The sequence below is a fragment of the Rhinichthys klamathensis genome, unplaced genomic scaffold (assembly GCF_029890125.1).
Source record: "Rhinichthys klamathensis goyatoka isolate OS25496 unplaced genomic scaffold, OSU_Roscu_1.1 h1tg000206l_1, whole genome shotgun sequence".
In the NCBI taxonomy this organism is placed as follows: Eukaryota; Metazoa; Chordata; class Actinopteri; order Cypriniformes; family Leuciscidae; genus Rhinichthys; species Rhinichthys klamathensis.
The window spans coordinates 925901-945855 of record NW_026606731.1 but is presented as its reverse complement, the minus strand read 5'-3'; the positions used below and the strand labels follow the sequence as shown (position 1 = coordinate 945855).

The window sequence follows — 19955 nt, the reverse complement described above, 5'->3', positions numbered from 1 at the left end:
TTAAATGGCTTAGATGTCTTTAAAACAGGCTTGTGATACTGGTTACAGTAAACTGAACTTGTGTGGTTAATCAAACTGAAGTGAGTTTGGGATTTTTTTCGGACTGATTTTGATCCTGTAATCATGTTCTTGTAGACCTCTTAAACCGCTCAGACGTGATTGAGTCTGGCTTTCTTGAGTGTGTCTGGTTAAAGTGCTATGGAGATTTGTGTAATCTGTATGATATTTATGCAGATTGAAGCTTTTGGCTGCACTATATTAAATAATAAAGGCAGTTTTGGGATTATTTGGTTTCTTATGGAGCCAACAGGATTTTCCAAAGTACTATGGCAAAATTAAAACAGGCAAAATTAAAAGAATAAATGATTCTCCAGTTTTGCAGGTACAGAGTGTATGGCCTGGTTTCACAGACAGGGATTTACAATTAATAAGGCATTTAAGTAGATTTTTATAAATTTGCCTTATAAAAAAAGCATTATTGGTGTGCATCTTGAGACAAAACAATGGCACTGGCATATTTTAAGATATGTCAGTGTAAGTTGCTTTCAGTTAAGACAGCTCAAACATGCATTTTAGTTTGGGACTAGCTTAAGCCTTGTAAGTGTCATTTCAAGGGTCTTTATATTTGCTACTTTAAAGAAAAACTCAATTATGTTCTAAAAACTAAAACATTCTTCAAAAATAGCTGAAAGGGTCTATAGTGTTAAGGCTATAAAACCAAATCAGGATCACAGTATTCTGGTTAAACAGCACTTGTTTTAATATGCTATTTATTAACACTAGATGGAGTCAAAGATCACTTAAACAATACTATATTTGAAAATGTAATCTGGTTAGCAGGTTAAGCATGTAATCATGCTAAATCCATGAAGACATATTGCTTTGAATAGTCCTATGTATTTTTTTAAAACTAATGAAATCAAATGTCTAGTGTAAACTGTGAAGTTCTTGATATGGTCCGTTATAAGCATTGTGAAAGGTGTCATTACAATGATCACAATGATGGAAAAACTGTATCTGTATAACTGCACGTCGTCAGTGCTGGTTGATTATTGTTTTGACATTTCAGATACTGATACGAAACAAAGTAAAATGATCCATGACTATTATATGTACTGTACACACACGGTTCCAAATTATGCAAGTGACATATCAGTTAGATTTTAGTACACTAAACATTTTTCAAAGAAAGTGTTTGTTTGATTTCTCATCTTTAGATAAGTGGTATCAATCTCAGACAGGGTTACCAGGAAAACCTACTTAAAGAGGTAGTTCCACATTATTAAGCAAGTCACAGTTCTCGTGCAATATGGGGAGGAAAAAGATCTTTCTGAAGATGAAAAACTAAAATCTGAATGTTAATTCTATATATATATAGTAAGTGTCACTTGTTGTCTCTATGAGGTAATTTAAGCCGCATGCTTTGCATGTAAAAGAGACAGTCAACACTGGCACGCCAAACAGTCTTTAATAGCCTTTGGGGGGAGATATATTTTATGCCAGCTCCCTGCACTGTTATGATCTTAAAAAGCTCATGTATTCAGTCATAGCAGCAAATGCCTCATGGGGAAAATTATTCATATTTTATGTTTGTTAACTTTCCTGGAAATTCCCAGACACAGAATTAAAGACATGCTTTTGTAGTGAAGGTCAATACATTTTTTGTTATATTTGTTGTACTGTTATAGTCCATTTATTCATCTCAGCTCCAAGAACATTTTTTTTTCCTGCAATAGCAAGAGGACTTGATGTTAAAGAGGTTAGATCCATGATAAAAAGTTATTTTAATATTACATATAAGTAGTGTCAGTGATTTGAGGTGAATTTATCCCGACAAAGGTAATCTCACCATAGTTTACAAGGCAGATGCTGGACTGATTACCAATATCTGGAACAAACTCTGTCTGGACCAGCTCAGTAGATGATAAAGCAATAAAACACTAATGGTGAGAACATTAGGCAAGCTGCTTACCTCTGTTTAAAAAAAAAGAAGAAGAGAAAACTCTGGATTTTCTTCCATTATGCAGTGTTTTTGAAGCAGATTTCCAGATAGCAAGTTCAAAGTTCAAAAACCTAACAAAAAGCTGAATAAATATAAATGTGATATATTAGTTTATATATATTTTTGCCATAATAGAACAACCATCTTTTAATTTTAGTTAAAACGTCACATTTATATTATGGAGAGATTATGCTATTTTAAAACAATTCCCAAGAATTATGTTGTACTTTATCATTTGTATTCAACTCAGTGTGTTCGAATAAAGGGTTTCACAAACTCAAAAGAGAAAAATAAGAGGTTATATTCTGCATAAAGAAAGAGTCTCGGACCATTAAGATTTCTTGCCTATGTTTTTTTGTATTCATTACTAATCACATTTTTCACCAATTCCTACATTAACTGGAGGAAATGTGCTTAATTGTCAAGAAACTTTCAATTCATTTTCAATTCTTTTTTCTTTCTTTTTTTGGGGGGATGAAATTTAATCCAGATTTGTGCTATTCCCAACCTTTTCTAACCTTTTTTATTTGAGTTATGTATTTTCACCCCATGCCCTAATCTATTTTAATGGACTGTATCTTTGGTTAATCTAAAATGCATGAACTAATGTTGAAAACTTTTTTACAACACTGCCTATTCAATCTAACAATCTATTCATGAAAGATGGAGAGTTGACCTGACCTAAACCATTTCATGGCAATTTACCTTAGGGTCTTTGCTTTTAATAGATTTCTTTTTGATGGTTTTCCTTTGCATTAATGCTCAATGTTGCCTTAAAGTTTCTTATCACTTTATAAGTTGAGTCTGTTGGCCTTTTTATTTTATTTTTATTTTTACTTAAGCCAAAGCTAACATATGCTATGCCAAAATGAGCTAAAATGTTCTTTGTCCTCATCATTTCTCTAATTTCAATGGACGTCTGTGGTTCACAGTATTAGATTTTATGGTAAGGTCAATTAATTTTCTTACATAACAGAAATATTTCAGAGTCATTACTCCCCCCTCGCCTTACCTCCCCCCTCCCTCTTTAGTTTGAGGTTATAGTGAGGAGATAGTTACATCATTTGCTGCTGACTTGGGAATTTCCCAGACCGATTAAATTGATTTCATAGGATGTTCATAAGATTAACATTGCTAATAAAATGCACGCTACAGATTTGTGTAGCTCTGTAGAATAATCAGGGCTCGAATTTCGGTGCGGGATTGCGGGTATTGCGCATAATTCTAATCATTCGCACAGGTCTCCCATTTATAATGCGGGAAATTCCCGCAATCGTAATCCACACAGATAATAAAATCAAATCATTCTTTTAACAACTATCTTCCAGACGCAATTTCACAAACAGCGTGAGTGTTCAGCGGTGGCGCGCGTCTTCTATCTCTTCTCTCATAATGTGTCGTGCAAGGCAAGCATCAAGCGCTGCGGCGATAATGAGTTACACACTCGCATTTTGGAGTCGGGACCATAGACTGTAAGGTCGGGACATGACGGAATATTCACTTGCACAATCGGGCCAGCAGTGCATCGTGACTGAAGTCTTTTTAAAGTCTTACCAGTTTAAACATTCAAGCGATTTTAAACTAATCAGTGCTCGCGCGCTCTCTGAGAGATTATTTTCTATGCGCACATTCATAGAAAATCCGCCTCAAAAACAGCTGGCCACTTGGCCAGTAACTATTTTTCGCGGATTATATTGCTTTAACACGCAAAATTGTCAATTTCGGTCTTTGTGAGTGAGTAGGCTATACTCTAAACAGTCGGTTTTGTCTTTAAGCATAAAACACATGCCAGTATAATAAAGACAGGATCCGTGCACCATGGAAGTGACGGCAGCCAAATGTCTTTCATTAATTTTGTTGTCAAAACAACAAAAGATAGCTTTAAGTGAAAGGAATCAGGATTAATAGCCTATGTATTTAATTTATTCAGGACTAAAATACTACCCAGTGTTATTTTCCATTTGATTACTTTATTCAGTTTCTGTATATGAATATGCCTACTAGTGTTAGACCCATTGAAAAACTTTTCTCTTTAATTGTCTTTATTTGTATCTTTATTGAAATCTATTTTCAAAATATATATAGCCTACATTGTGTATAAAAGTCCCACTGTAGGCTAGTCAATAATTGTGATCTTTGATCACAATGATTATCATCAGAAACGTTTTGAACAACTCAGAACGTCAGAGAAGAAAGGCATATAGGCTATTCATCATAACATCGTAATATACATCATACACCCGCTATATTGGGGGGGGGGGGGGGGGGAAGTCCACTTCTAAACATATCTATTAATTACTAGTACCTAGAAAAGCGCTATATAAATGTAACGAATTATTATTACTCTCCCTCAAAACCTTTTTTTCCATTTGCATTCACGCAGGCCAAGTGGCCATAGGGACTATAGGAGGAGTTAGGGAGTGATGCAAGCACGGCAACGATCTTTATACCGTAAAACTTCAAATAATAGCTGAGTCCCAAATAGACGCCTGTCTCTTTTACACGCCTGGTGTGGCGACAGGTTTGGGTAAATAAAGGCCGGTCTCAAATAGAGGCCGGGTCTGTTTTTTTTTTTTTAGTTTCGGGTTGTATTTAATAATCTTCTAAAACCCGTCGGATCGCCAAAGCAAATTTTTGTCCCGCAAAAAGGCTTTTTTGATCGGTGAATGTTGTAGAGTAGAATAAATGATGCGTTTGACTGACAGGACGCAAACGAGCAGAGAGAGAGAGCGTCCCGGCCGCGCGCGCGCACACTCTCACGTCTTCACACAACACAAGCGCTGTCTTGCTTCCTCTCTCTCCCTCGCGCATATTAATCAAAATCAATGGACATGATAGTAAAAGGTTCGTTTCTTTATAATAGGCATGCTAATCACAATCATATAGGCTACCATCTGGGCCTGCACGGCGGCAGGAAAAAGACACCGTGCCTCTACCTTACGATGATTTTGGTACACCAAAGGTAAGTTAGATTTGTGCTCTGGAGTTCGGCTGATAAACTGCCATGAGCTAACTAATTATATTGCTATAGCGCTGATATTGATATACCGGTAGACTAACGTTATATCACTAGCAGTTTTTTTTGTGTGTGTTTTTTTGCTACTTTTTACAGTCTATGTTTTTTTGTGCTGCGTAGGCTGAATCGTAATCGCGTGATTCGCGTCAAGACACCTGATTGGCTAATACTACACACTGAAGATAAATTTAATTATTTTTATTTAAATAATTTCTAAAAAATATCCCTCTCTTCATCCCACACCCCAAACATGACATACAAAATATTGTGGAACAGAAACAACAACCAGATATATATTTATAAGCTATCATTTTCATCGTGTTATTGTCATCACAGTTTGCCAGCAGCACCCCTTCTTCCCGCGTCCATGCGGCATGCATATCAATGTAACAGCATAGCTGCCAACTCTCACGCATTGGCCGTGAGACACCCGCATTTGATTGGTTTCACACGCTCACACGCCACACTCCCGATTTCTCACGCTGAAGTGTCAACCCTGTCGGTCAAATGCCTGGAAGATGAGTTTATCTATATATCTACCTGTTGAGCCACTCGTGATCGACTAGTTATACCGCAAATTCGTTAAAAATCTCCCGTTATCTAGAGCGAGCGTGCATGCGAGACAGATATTGTGCTCCAAACCGCGTAGAGCGAGCGAGAGACCTTGCGCGAGCGAGACCCCCCCCCCCCCGTCAACAAATCTCACTCGTCTCCCCCCCCCCCCAACAAATCTCACGCCGAGCAAAACTCAAAAGTTGGCAGGTATGTAACAGTAAGCTGATTTAGGCTAAACACACCTTCAATTGGCATGGTCTGTGATTTGGTATTGCATAAGTACCATGTGACCCTAAAGGATCTCTTTATAAGTCCAGGCAGCAGAGGAAGACAAGGGATTCTCTCAAAGACAGCTCTTAAAACATCTTCAACTCAACGAGCAGACCAGCATGTCTTCTATGAACCGTCTTAACAGTAGCACTGGTAGGTTAAGATTCCGTTCTAATCTGAAGTACGAGGTGCACAAAACTTTATATCTGAAATTCTTCTTTTCCCAACAGGCTTGAAGAAGACCAGGTCAAAGAATAAAGATCAACACTTCACCGAAGTTCATGGTCTGCCGTGCATTGAGAATCTGGTTTGTTCTGTAGATGAAACCCCAGAGCCCATCACAACCACAGTTACAGGTAACATTCCCTCCTGGATCAAAGGCAATTTCCTCAGGAATGGACCTGGAAAGTTTGAGATCGGAAGAAGCAGGTGAGTATCATTTGGGGTCCTTGAGAACTAAACAGATCACAATCATCACAGGAAAGTAAATGAGCTGTATTTGATCCTCAGTTTCAACCATTGGTTTGATGGGATGGCGCTTCTGCACCAATTCCACATCGAGAATGGAAATGTGACATACATGAGCCGCTTCCTCAACAGTGATTGCTACACTACGAACCTTGAGCATAACCGCATTATAATGTCTGAATTCGGCACGGTTGCAATGCCAGATCCATGCAAGAACTTCTTCCAGCGCTTCCTATCACGCTTTGAGCTGCCGAGTGAGTGTGATGTCTTTGGTTCTGATTGAAGTGGTCTGAATTATGTTTAGCCTATGTGAACTTGTCACTTCTCTCTTCCCACAGAGCCAACTGACAATGCAAATGTAAGCTTTGTTCAGTATAAAGGAGACTACTATGTCAGCACAGAGACCAACTTCATGCACAAAATAGACCCAGAGACACTTGAAACAAAAGAAAAAGTACATACTAATTATGATTTTTTTTTTTACATGTATAAAGTATGTTTGTATGGAGAACAAACAAGCTGAAATGTGGAAATCATTGTGCTCAGGTGGACTGGAGTAAATTCATTGCGGTTAATGGCGCCACAGCTCACCCCCATGTGGATCCTGACGGAACTACATACAACATGGGCAATTCTTACACTCCAAAAGGTTAGTCAGAAATGTAACTTAAAAAAAAAAACACTGATTGATTTTCAGAAATGTCTAAAGATTAGTATTCCTCTTCAATTTTACTCTTAGGTGCCTTCTATAATATAATAATGGTGCCGTCAAAGAAGGTGAACCAAAAGGATACCTTGGAAGGAGCCACAGTTGTGTGCTCAATCCCCTCAGAGGACAAGTCCAAACCATCATACTATCACAGCTTTGGTAAGAGAGCATTGCCTACAATCTCTTATTGGCTATGTAGAGAAATGTAAAATGTGTATTTTACAAATGTAAATTTTACAAACATATTTGCTAATAAATAAATAAATAGATACTTATAGTGTGTTTGTGTGTATATGTATATATATATATACACTGTATCTTACAAAATGTGGTGTTGGTAAGATATAAAAAAAAAGAAAGAAAAAAAAAGTATCTGATGTTCAATGTAAAATGCAGTAAAACAGCAATAGTGTGAAATACAATTTAAGATGTTTTATTTTTTAATACATTTTAAAATGTAATTTTACACAGCTATTATGCCAGTTTTCAGTCACATAAACATTTTAATATGCTTTAGTGCTCAAGAAACATTTCATTATTAATATTGTGCTGCTTCATATTTTTGTGGAACAGTGATGCATATTTTTTTCAGAAGTCTTTAATGACTATTCTTTTTTTTTAATAGAAATCTTTTGTAACATTATAAATGTATTTACTGTGACTTAATTTAATGCATCTGTACTGAATAAATATTATTAATATATACATTTTCTACATTTTCTTTCTAAACCAAATCTTACTGACCTCAGATCTTTAAATTGTTGTGTGTATATATTATAATTGTGAGTATACTATTTTAAAAACAAGTGACTTTTTGCATCAATTTTGGTTGAAATTTAAAATTATTTTATTGCAGCCATGTCAGAGAACTTTGTAGTATTCATCGAGCAGCCAATCAAAATGGATCTCTTGAAGATTGTGACAAGCAAACTGCGTGGAAAGGGGATTAGTGAAGGTGTATACTGGGACCCCAAACGAAACACAGTTTTCCATGTGATCAATAAGCACACAGGAAAGGTAAATGCTTCTAATAAATTAAAAGCATGTTCACATTTTTTTATTTTAAATATTACTCATTTTAAAATGCTCCTGCTTTGGCTCCCTGCGAAGCCTGAATGACTCTGCACTTTATTTTGTTTTAGCCGAGCCTCGTCAAATATTACGCAAAGCCACTCTCAACATTCCATCAGATAAACTGTTATGAAGAAAATGGTTTCCTGATCATGGACATGTGCTGTTCTGATGATGGCCAAGCAATTAACAACTACATGATTCAGAATCTAAAAAAGTCTGGGAATGCTCTAGATGAGGTAAAACTTTACCTCTACAAGTAAATTCTATCTATGTGTAAATGCGCCCTTGTTCTTCAACATAACTACTTGTTTTTTTGCTAGATATACAACACAATGGGTAGAGTGTTCCCTCGCCGCTTTGTCCTGCCATTGAACATGGACAGGGACAAACCATGTGGGCAAAATCTCAACACACGCTCAAATAGCACTGCGACGGCCATCAAGACAGACAAGAACAAGGTTGGTTTATGTGGTTAACTTATTTTCTTTCTTTTTCTAATTTATCTGCATGCTATCCAAAGAAACATGAAAGTTTTTTTCTATATCATGTATTGTAAACGATTTTCCATGTGTATTTATGCAGGTGTTTTGCACACATGAAGATCTCCATGGTGATGATCTCCATGAATATGGAGGTCTGGAATTCCCACACATCAACTATTCAATGTGCAATTCCCACCCCTACCGTTATTTCTACGGATGTGGCTTCAGACACCTGGTTGGAGACTCCCTTATTAAAATGGATCTTCAAGGCAAAAAAATAACGGTTAGTTAGGATTAGTAGGTTTATGTACACAGAAATTGTCAGTGACTTTTAATGTGTAGTCTTTTGAATTCATATTTCAACTTATTCTATGACAGGTGTGGAAACACGCAGACATGTATCCCTCAGAACCAATCTTTGTCCCTTCACCTGGTGCTGTAGAAGAGGATGATGGAGTCATTCTGTCTGTGGTCATCACCCCTAATCAGGTATAACACGCCATGTTCGTCAGTGGTATCAAAAATGGCTTGTTACCTTTTCAAAAAATGAGAGAAAATGTATTTCTGGACTAATGAGTAATTGTCCCTCCAGGACAAGAGTACCTTCCTTCTAGTGCTGGATGGAAAAACATTCGAAGAATTGGGCCGCGCTGAAGTACCTATCAACATTCCATATGGATTCCATGGGACTTTCCAAAATGGACACTAAAAGATACTTTTTAAAAGCCCAAATGTTTTGGAAGATGATCATGCCGTCTCTTATTAACCTACTCTCATTTTTTTTTACTTGTATTGTTTTCTCTCTTGAATTAAACACTCAAACTTGTATTTTATAAATTGTCAGTCACAGAATAATAGGGTCTGCTATAAGAATTTATTAAAACAAATCTGCAAATGGTTTTTAGAATTGTCACCACATATTAGCTTTATTTCAGCATAACACCTAAAGTATTTTTCAAATTTTATAATGTATAATTATTAATCATTAAAGTATAATATGAACATGTATAATCAATGTATTATGGATTAATGCTTGTAGAGCAAATTAAATGCATTATATAAATCACTTGACATTAAAGATCTAAACCTATCCTTGTAGTTTGTCAGAGATCAAAGCCAAAGATCGTCTCAGGTGTTCCTTCTTCTCTTTGAGATGAGATTCCAAACTCCTGGCTTCAGTAAGTATATCTTCCAGTTCTCCAAGCGGAGAGGCATCCACAGCTGCTCTTTCCCTTAGAAGATACCATGTAAAATTAATGTTTGAGTATAAACTTTATAGATCCACTGCTGGTGAGGGGTGGAAGAATAAATCCATCCAGTTACCTCAAAACCTCAGAGTACTTAGAAAAAATGCCATTGACCTCTCTGTTAGCCTCTAAAATGAAAAGACATACAGAAAAAGAAGTAAGGTGCCTCACAAGTTTAATATGTCTACAAGAATCCTTGTGAAAGATAATAGTTGTGTTTAAAACATGAGGTAACTAAAAAAGCTGTCATTATATATTAAGTTACATAACCTCACATATGTAAAATATTACAGAGAGTTCTTTAATTTGACAGCATGAGAGAGAAAAACCAGGACTTGCCTGCCACGGCTGTTTCAAAACCATAGGCCATGTCTACAGCTGCTGATCTGAAATGCTGTATCTTCATCTTTTTTGCTGGAGATGTCTCAGCAAATGGTACATTTTCAACCTTCATGTATATTTGTGAGCATTAGTAAAAAGCTAGAAATCAGGAAAATTACTCGGCAAGAAAACTTAATAGAGGTCAACATCTTGCTGTTATGGGTGACAGTAGATTCTGTCATATCAGTTAATTTCCTGATCACCTCGAAATCCTCACCTCGCGTATTTTTGCTTGACACATTTCTGTTCCTCTGACCGCCATAGATTCCACTTTGGTGCTCTCGAGACCGCGTTGTGTCATTAGTTTCCTGTGGCCAAAGAAGAAAGTGGGTGTAATATACTATGAATATACTGTATACTATACTGTCATGATAATATTCTCATATACAATACGATATTCTCATAATCTCAATACACCACAGCCTTCTTAACCATCATCAATATTACGACAAACGTCTGTGTACATTTCTTCTGTAACTTGAGCCTTTAGTCGCCACAAGTTTGTTACATAACGTTACACACATGGAGTAGTTAATAATGGAGTACCAGTTGTTGGAGAGCTAAAATAAAAAAATAAATTAACGTTACCTTCGATAAACTCGGTCGCCGCAGTTCAGCTCACATCACATTCCAACCGCCACTGCTTTTGAACGGGCGGGGCAACTGACCTTTTTCACATTTTCGGGTTTCTCAAAGCAGATGTCGTCATAAAACTTGTATAATGAGAGAATACATTAAATATATTTTTGTGTGTGTTCCCATTTGCTCAATTAACAAAAGAAAAACTCCACAGTCAGTAGTGTTTTGTTTTCACAACTTTCAAAAAGAGGAAAAAATAGAAACACCCTCACAGCAGCGTTAACTATTTTGTTGTTGTTGTAATTTAATACAAAGGTAATATATTACAAAGTATAGTGCTATAAATATACATACATATAAAAATGAAAATATAAAAACGTTGCAGGGTTCATGATGCTGATGACCGGTAAAACACATCGTCATCACAGTCTGTGTGCGTGTCGCGCATAGACGGTCTCGCGTCGCGTGTAAGCTGGACATAACTGGACATATTACTGGACAAAACTGGATGTTATGTAACCTTTCCCGTAATAAGTGCACAACCTATGCAATTGTTAGTCGCAAAATCAGATATAGGCTATATAAATATATCATGTCTTTACAGATTCTGACCAGCAGATGGGGGTTTTGGACAAATATATAGGCCAACCTTACACAAACGAACTCAAAACGGATCTCTCGAGGTGATAAAAAGATCATGCGCAATAGGTGATGAGGAGGCTCTCGTGATCGTTATGAATATAGTAGGAGAAAGAACATCATCTTTTTTAATTTAAAGAATGGTTTATATATTATTATATATTATATTTAATATTTAAGGTACAGAATGTGCTATACTACTACAACGTATTGGCATTGGAATTGTGACATTTTCATGAATATCAAAACACAATAAAATATGGTTTCCCCTAAGTTTTTTTAGTTAAAAGAACCCTTTATCATTAATAATAAAAATAGTTAATGAATTAATTTACCCAAACACATTTTACCCCGATTTTAGGGATGACGTTAATGTAAAATGTTCTTTTTGTGAAACCGTCCCCGCCCGAATCAATCCCCTTTTTTAGTCTTGCCAATCTACAGTTTATGTAAACCAGCAAAAACAAAACATCATGTGCCATGATCTGTATCCATGGTAATGAGTGTGAATGTGGTTGACCGCTAGAGGCGCCCTGTCACACACAACACAGTCATACACAAACATGGCGTCAGGGCAGACACGCAAGATGCTGCCGCTCAGTCGCTGTGCCATGTATCTGTTATTATTACTCGTTCCTGGCGCGATCTCCTCCACGCTTCGTCTTCACCATGACCAGAGATCCATGCTGCCACAGGACAGGGGTTTCTCCCGAGTGAGTGCACACCTGGAACATGCAGAAAGTCGCGTCGTGCGTCTGGAGCGAGAAGTCACGGAGGCTTCAGCCGCGCACCAGCTTCGCGTTCGGCGGAATGCTGCTGGATCACCCGTGCCAACGGTTTATGGAACGGTAAGCGAGGTTTGCATTCATTTAGGTGTGATTGCATATAGGCAATTATGGCAAAAACATAGCTTTTGCATAACCTCATAAAATATTGAATTCACTATTCCCAATTGTTGTGCACCATTCACCTTTGGTTTGCACGCAGTCACCTAGAAGTGTAATTGACCTGTTTGTCAGATGAAGGGTTCTCGCTTGCCCCTTCATGATTGAAATATAAAATATTACTTCTCCGATGAGCCTGAGTAACGTTAACGTGCTTTACCTGATATCTTTTTTTTTTAGAATGTACTATATAAAAACGAAATCTTTTACATTTTTATTCTACAAATAATTTTTCATTATGACAAATATTAATAAATATGCTTATAAGAAGAGATGTTATATTTTGCTGAACAGTGGGTTCAACGAGACGTGAATTTTTATGCAGTATTTTGAATCACACGTCAATGATTTTAAGTTTTGTTTACGTTTGTCATAAAACACAGTACCATCTTCCCTTTTTTGGGGATGCTAATTGCGGTTGTTCCTTCTAGAAAAACAATAAGAAAACATTCAGTTGGCATCTAATAATTATTGAGATTTTTTTATATGATTATTAAATATGTTATATAAGGGAGACTGAGGCTAGTTATTTCATTTTTTTTCCCTCCAGTGAATATTTCACAGGGTAGGTTTATTTTTTAAAGTAAATTTCTTTATAAACACTAAAATCTTGCCTAAAAAGCCTTTGAACATTTTCACAGTCATTGACTAGAAAAAATAAATAAATTGAAAATACATGAACACATTGTCACTAAACACCCTATTGTAGGTTTTTTGGGCAACATTTAGATGGTAAAATGATTTTGAAACCACAAACAAAAAGGTAAGTGTTTTTGACAACTAACTAATGTTGTTTGGTTTTACACTGAAGGGTTTATGCTTAATGTCAGTGTCTTGGGAATTAGAACCAGACTCCACACATCTGTGTTCCTATTAAATGTATGGCACAGTGTTTGTTTGTTTACCGTCAGGATGCAGCTTTATTACGCAAGCAACCAGAGAGGCATAACTGGTTACACAGACTTGCTGGGAAATTTCCCAACCAAACATTTCACCCCCTCAAGCGTTTTGCTTCGAGATGTTTGTTAAGTCAGCCATTCAGCTGTTCCTAGTTTTGCTTTTCAATTGTGCCTTTGAGACCTTGAATGGGTCAAACCACTAAATTTTGTCTGAAAAACAGTCGTTGTCTACAGAACAGGATTGTGGTTGTAAATACAGGTATTGGGTTTTCGCAAGAGCTCGCTGACTTCAGATCATGACCTCAGAACACACTTATCTACCACAGCATGTGATGTTATTATCCAAGCTATGAGCTGTTGTGACTCACTTGTGGCGAATGGCGATACAATCTAAAGTACAGGTATGATGTACAAAAAAAATTCTCAAAAAAGTCAAACTATAAGGAGGGTATTATACCGTTTTATAATTCTTCTCTAATGCTTATGCAGTCGAAGCAGTGGGCGGCCACTAAGATTAGTGACTTTTCACCCTGTAGCGTGTACAGGAAATCCTCTATGAAGTGTTATTAGTGTCCTGGATGTAGACCCTAGCAGTTGATATGAGGTGAATTACCCCCTCAGATGTTCCAATTAAGATATCCCATCTGTGGCCCCCCTTCCTTCCTTCTCTCTTTCAGACCTTTTGGTTTATGTGTTGTGTTTGGCACATAGGGAAAAGCAGTGTTAGGTAAGAAGTAACAGACATCAATCCACTCTTTTTTGGTCTATTCAACTAACCTAGAAAAAGTCCCCAGCTCTGCCAAGACAAGGATATACTCTGTCTTAAAGGGTCTTTTTGTTGTTGTCTTTGCAGACCTGTTGTGACAGACAATTACTCACCAAGTTTAGAGAATTGTGACCGAATCATTATCATAAATATGCTGTTCAGTGCCAGACTCCAAGAGCAGCACTTGAAGGCAAATGCCATGGTGAACTTTGTAGCAATGGGTGTTTTTATTGTGTAAAAAATAGCCTTTAATCCAAACAATCCCATCTATTTTATTAATTCATTATTTGACACATTTGGTTATACGTTTATTGCTTTTGGAGACTTTCTTCTTTCATAATTTATTGGGAAATATTTCACAATTTTGACCTAGCAGCCCTGATTAAGCAATAATTGTTTTTAGAAGAATGTTTTAGAACATTCAAAACAAGATTTCCAGGAAATTTAATTCTTTTCATGGGCCTTGGATCTTGATCCATTCTGTTCCCTCGTATATTAAGCCACGTTAAGTAAACTGCTGGCAAGCAAATGCAATTTTGTTCTAGTATGTGTAAAGTATAATGCAGAATCATTACCATAGAGTACTACCCAGAATCTAAATGAGACTTGACATTCCCTCACCTTTTGCAGGATAAGCCTGGACTTACTTCATGAGTCATGTAAAGTCAGTATTTAATCTTATTTGGTAATATTTTTTTTGACAGTATGCCAGTTATGGTAAAACAATATTATACATTTTTTTGTATTTGCCTTATGTAAAAAAAAATGAAGCAAATTACCCTAATTCAACTTGGATTACATTAGTATTCCTGTTCAAACACGTACGACATTTAAGCAGCCTTACTGGCAGAGTGTTTTAGTTTTGTTTTCTGTGATAAGAAAGTTTAAAACCCTAGGGAAGTAAGATGGAGGGCGGTGTAGATGTTTATAATTAGTGGAGTATTACTGGAACTTGTCTGAACAGCCTGCTGGTTTACTTTTGGTTTTCCTGAAGTTGTCTTCTTGCATTAAACTCAAGGTGAAACCAAATTGACACAGATGAGTCATATAATCTTAAATCTTCCTTTAAGAGTGCGTTCACACTTGGTTTTTTTGGTTCTTTTGGGCCTGACCAAAAAAGAAAATGATACATTTAGTTCTGGTTCGCTTAGCGTTGACAGTTCACACTGTCATTTTTAAGACCAAACCTAAAGATACAAAACAAGAAAACAAACTTTATGACGGAACATGTAATGCAATGCTTTTGTGCTGGAATAAATGCGCTTGTTGTATGTGCGTACATGTGATGGAACATCAACAAGAATACTATAGATGAACCTAATATAATTTCTTGTCAGCAGTTATTGGTTTAAGATGACTTATTCATGTTTTATGTGAATATCAAAGGAGAATGAAAAGTCTTCTTTTCAGTTTATTTACTATGTGCAAATGGATTTAGGATGTTGATTCATTAGCATAACACATCGCTGTAATGGTCCCATTACTCCCATAACTTAATCATACTGCAATAATGAAACAGTCCTTTAACCTTAAGCTTTTAACAGGATAATGACTCCTCGGTTTTCCTTTGGTTACGGCCACAGTGTTATTAAATGTGTGGTTCACCCATATTCATAGTGAGACTCGTATGGTTGGTTGCCAGAAGGAAACCGGTAGGCAAATTGTTGAACTGTTGGCCCAAACGTTAGTGCTGCAGAGATGATGTCATGGTTTCAAGCGGTGCGTTGCTTGCAGCGATGGGCGAAGGTGCTCTAGTGCTTCCACTCTCTCGTTCTGCTTCCTTTCCGTCTGTTTCCCTGCTGAATAATACATAAGAAACTGAAAAGAATTAAATGATTTTTTTTTTTTTCTGTCTCTCATTGCTTTTTCATCTAGCGAGAAGGAAAATGAAGTTATTTGCACTTGTCTTACTGTTGATGCTTTCAGGATATCACGGTGTCCGTATAGACGGTGTAGGTCCCTGTTAGATTAGCAGAAAGTCCATTTGCAAGATAACCAGAAGTTGCAGACAGGCATTTAACTCTCTTTGAATAAGCAGACCCAAGAGTTTGCCAGGCTGAAATGGATCAGGTTGCAACCATTTGCTCTTTTATAGTGTTTGTTGGCAAGGTGGTGGGAAAAGCTCTTCTACACGTACTGATGAAATGAAAACGAAACTTTTTTTAGAGATTAATCAGCTGGTATAAAACCAACAGTCAACCATAAACCATTCGAAGTACAAATTGACATTTTCTCCACGCTAATTTGGTCAAAAGTTCATTGGTTTTTCCCATGGGTGTTCAACGAAATGTCTAATGGCATTTTTTTCAATCTTGATTAACAAATTAATGATTAAAAAACATTTGCACACAGATAATTTAAAAAAAGTAAAACAGTTGGCAGGTTTAAAGGGGTGATGAACTGAGAAATCAAATTTTCCTTGAGCTTTTGACATCTAAGAGGTCATCATATTATAAGAATATCCTGTAAGTTTCAGAACTGAAAACGTCCTTGTTAGTCCAAAAAAAGCTTTTATTGACACCAGGCTCAGCAAACGACTCGTTTTTCAAAGTGGGGAACTATGACGACAAAGAGGATAAAACACCACCCCCGCAGAAGAAGATCAACGCCTACTTCAACACGGCCGGTTTAGCCCCGCCCACCGATTTGCGCATTACACGAAACTCATTATAATATGCAAAACTGTTATCCACTCACAGCAGTGGGCGTTTACTTCCAAGTCTTCAATGCAAGACGGCCATAAAAACCGAGCGTTTTTGAGCTAGGCTCAAAACTAAGGTAGAAAATAGCCTATTACTTATTCATTTTGATGATTTTGAATGTAAAAACCAAGCGAACGTCATAAGTTGACCTCAGACAACAATATAAAAAAAATTAAAAAGCCAGTTCATGACCCCTTTAAGAAAAGCCAATGATAAAAAAGCACTTTAAAGGTTGCATTAAAATGAGTTATCAATGTATTATTTTATTGTTATATTAAATTCATTTTACATGTTTAAATGTAAATGTTTAAAAGTGTTTTTATTTTTCAATGTGCAAAGTGATGTATTTACATTTTTATTTTTGAATAATAAATTGATCATCTATTCCTTTTTTATTTTTAAGTGCAGCTTCTAGTACTCCATAAACTCCCAAACTGTGTAATCTAAACATTGTTCTGTTTGTTTAAGCAGAAATGAAACAGGCAACTATATCAAACAACTAACTGGTTGTTTGACTGGTTAAATATACCTCTACTTTGAATAGTTTAAAATAAATATGTTGGACAAGTTTATAAACTGGCACATTGTTGAAAGATGTTTTTGCGCATCACATTTTGAATGTAACATACTTTATTATGCGAGTTAAATTCAATTTAATACCTTTTAGGAAAAATATGGATTATACAGCTGTCATATTTCATGAATAGATGTAAAATAAACCTAGTGCTTTGAGGCTATATGTAAAACCACTGCTGTAAGATTTCTTAACAGCTCTGTCAGTCTCCAAAATCTCTCTGTTGTACTAACATGCTGCTTGCCAAGCAGGCCTAAAAGACAGGGAGATTTACTGCCTTGTCATGGTGAATAAAAATATGACTGTACATTCAAGGTGAGGTCGTTTGAGGAATCGCTGTTTGTACGTTACAAAAAACAACCATTCCCAAATGAATATCAGTATGCCTCTTTTGCCTATGATGTGTATTTTTTTTTTTTAAATGCTAAAGCATATGGAAGTATTTTTCTTATGTTGAATGTCTGCTGCTTTTGGTTGTAAGTCTATATGTGACCTTTCTATAATGTTAAGTACACTTGTTGTTTGCCAATGATCCACAACTTGTTCCTCAGACAGGAAAAGAAGTGGTGTTAGGGCTTTTTGTTCCTTTACATAAACAACCTTTTGAAGCTTCTCTTTTATGTCTGACAGGAGATATTGGAGTAGAACCCATTTGAGAATGCCATAGTCCTCATGCAGAAGTTTGAATTAAAGATGAGTTCTGTTCTTAGTGGAAAGAGAAGAGGGGGGTGGACATGAAAAGATGAGACATATTTCTTTGTTCAGCAGATCAGATTGGGACACCGCAGCCCATAGCTTCAGTTTTCCTGCCGCTGTGGTCTAGATCAGCTCGCTTCAGCTCTGTTTGTTTTCTCAAAGGCTGTCAGCCTTAAGTGCCAGAGACACCTGCAGTGTTTTATAACAATATACACAACAAACTCAAGGTTGTCAAATACAGATTCATTTTAGCTGATATTACAAATGCAGTATGACTCTGGTGGAAAATTACCCAGTGAGAGAAGCAGAAACTGGTACACGTCTTTGAAAATCAGCTTTGAGTGAGTTGTGATGTGTTATGCCTTGACAGCTTGATTTGTACTGTGGAAACCTGGATACTTGTCTGACCACAGCATAATAAATTCCACTTAAAGCTAGTCAGCTACATTTCGATTAGTTGTTCATTATTATTTTTTGCATTCACAGGCCAACCTGAACGATTCTCATAATCAGATGGTCGTCCACTGGGCTGGGGAGAAGAGCAACGTCATAGTAGCGTTAGCCAGAGACAGCATTGGTGCTACCGATCCCAAGACCAGCTCTGTGAGTATACCATTTTTATCCTAGATCATTTCAAAAAGTTTCTTATCAAATAACTTTTTTTTACTTCCGTCATATAGTGGTTTGCGAAGTATTCAAACCTCTTATTTTGTTTTATGATGTTGCTGCCTTATGTTACTTTACCTTTTTTCACATTAAAGCTGCAGTCCGTATCTTTTCCTCTTTGTCGCCATCTCTCTGTTCGAAATCTGTAACTGCAGTGATTCGCGGAATTATCATCTTTACGTGGGTTGTAAATCGGCATGAAACAGCGCGGATGAACACAGTGCTTTGAGGCGAGTGGTGCTGTCAGTCACCGCGCTGTGTGGATACTGTCATTCAGAATCACAGATTCACTTTTTGAAAGTTTGACCAACATAAGAATTTTCATAAGAAAATGTCTTCTGAACAAGTAACATCCATTTTTGTTCTGACCAACTAAGGGGGAAAAAAGCATTCGACATGATAAGCTTCGTTAGATTTAATCAACGCGATTTACAGCAACCGTGCAAATTATAGCCTACTTTGTTCTCAAATTGTTCATGTTAACAACATCACATCAGCATTGCGTGACTAATGTTAAATTTAATGTGTTTAATGGTTACCTGTGTAGTTCAGAATTCATATTCTCCATAATAGCAAAACGAGAAAGGCACAACAAAGAAACTCCATAACTGTGTGAATTAAGAAAACGTACTGTTACACGATTGAACTATTGAAATGTTTTACCTGTTTGTTCAGCAGAAAAAGCCGTCTCTTCTTCCGTTTTGAACCCCTTCAAAACACGGAGTTCACGCACTTTTCAAAAGCCCGATGTTTAAATCCTTGTGTTCGCATGAGACGGTTTCTTTCTCTAGCCACCTTAAATCCGAAGTACGAAGTCTTTTGGGTTTTATAACTGCTGAATCTCCAGTTGACACTGATGATTGTTGTTTGGATCTTTCTGGATGCCATAAGTTTAATTATGTAAAGTGCTGCGAGAAAAGCCGATACATCTAAACATCTCGTCACGCGCAGTATAGCCGGCTAGCCGAAACTCCTTCTTCATGTGTACGGGTGTGACGTAATGACGCAAAGACATGCTCGAATTTCCCGCGGAAACCCACCAGTACCACTGGAATTAAAGTCATTATTACAAGCTAACCGTTTTGAATCTAGCTATGGCAAGCAGATAGTTTTGACCACTGGCAGAATAAGTTTTTTTTAATATAATTATTTTGGATTATTTTTAACTTAAAAAAGTTACGGACTGGAGCTTTAATATACACTCCATACACCATAATGCAAAGCAAAAAACAGATTTGTGATAACTTTGCTACTTTGATAATGTATTAAATAAAAAGCTGAAATAA

The 19955-nt window shown here is 36.7% G+C and overlaps 2 protein-coding genes across 3 annotated transcripts in view; both read left to right on the top strand.

Moving 5' to 3' along the window:
- Nucleotides 1-5814: 5814 nt before the first annotated feature.
- On the top strand, nucleotides 5815-9654 carry bco2b (beta-carotene oxygenase 2b). The gene is made up of 12 exons (XM_056263341.1): nucleotides 5815-5996; nucleotides 6074-6272; nucleotides 6354-6565; nucleotides 6650-6765; nucleotides 6858-6960; nucleotides 7051-7179; nucleotides 7877-8037; nucleotides 8163-8330; nucleotides 8415-8552; nucleotides 8677-8859; nucleotides 8955-9065; nucleotides 9169-9654. The coding sequence occupies exons 1-12, from the start codon at nucleotides 5963-5965 to the stop codon at nucleotides 9283-9285; spliced, it is 1671 nt and encodes a 556-aa protein (XP_056119316.1). The 5' UTR covers nucleotides 5815-5962; the 3' UTR covers nucleotides 9286-9654.
- Nucleotides 9655-11958: 2304 nt separating this feature from the next.
- sorl1 (sortilin-related receptor, L(DLR class) A repeats containing) overlaps nucleotides 11959-19955 on the top strand; it is a 65029-nt gene continuing 57032 nt past the window's right edge. For both annotated transcript variants that reach the window (XM_056263340.1, XM_056263339.1), the window contains exons 1-2: nucleotides 11959-12270; nucleotides 18490-18606. In XM_056263340.1, coding sequence (XP_056119315.1) covers nucleotides 11986-12270; nucleotides 18490-18606 — 402 coding nt within the window. In that variant the 5' untranslated portion in view covers nucleotides 11959-11985. The remainder of the gene's footprint in view (nucleotides 12271-18489; nucleotides 18607-19955) is intronic.

What these genes read in the sequence shown, in the direction of transcription:
- bco2b (XM_056263341.1), top strand. Translation starts at nt 5,963, where the DNA reads ATGTCTTCTATGAACCGTCTTAACAGTAGCACTG. An exon ending in CACTTGAAACAAAAGAAAAA is followed by an intron (nt 6,766 to 6,857) that starts GTACATACTAAT and finishes CATTGTGCTCAG; the next exon opens with GTGGACTGGAGTAAATTCAT. An exon ending in CTGGGAATGCTCTAGATGAG is followed by an intron (nt 8,331 to 8,414) that starts GTAAAACTTTAC and finishes TTTTTTTGCTAG; the next exon opens with ATATACAACACAATGGGTAG.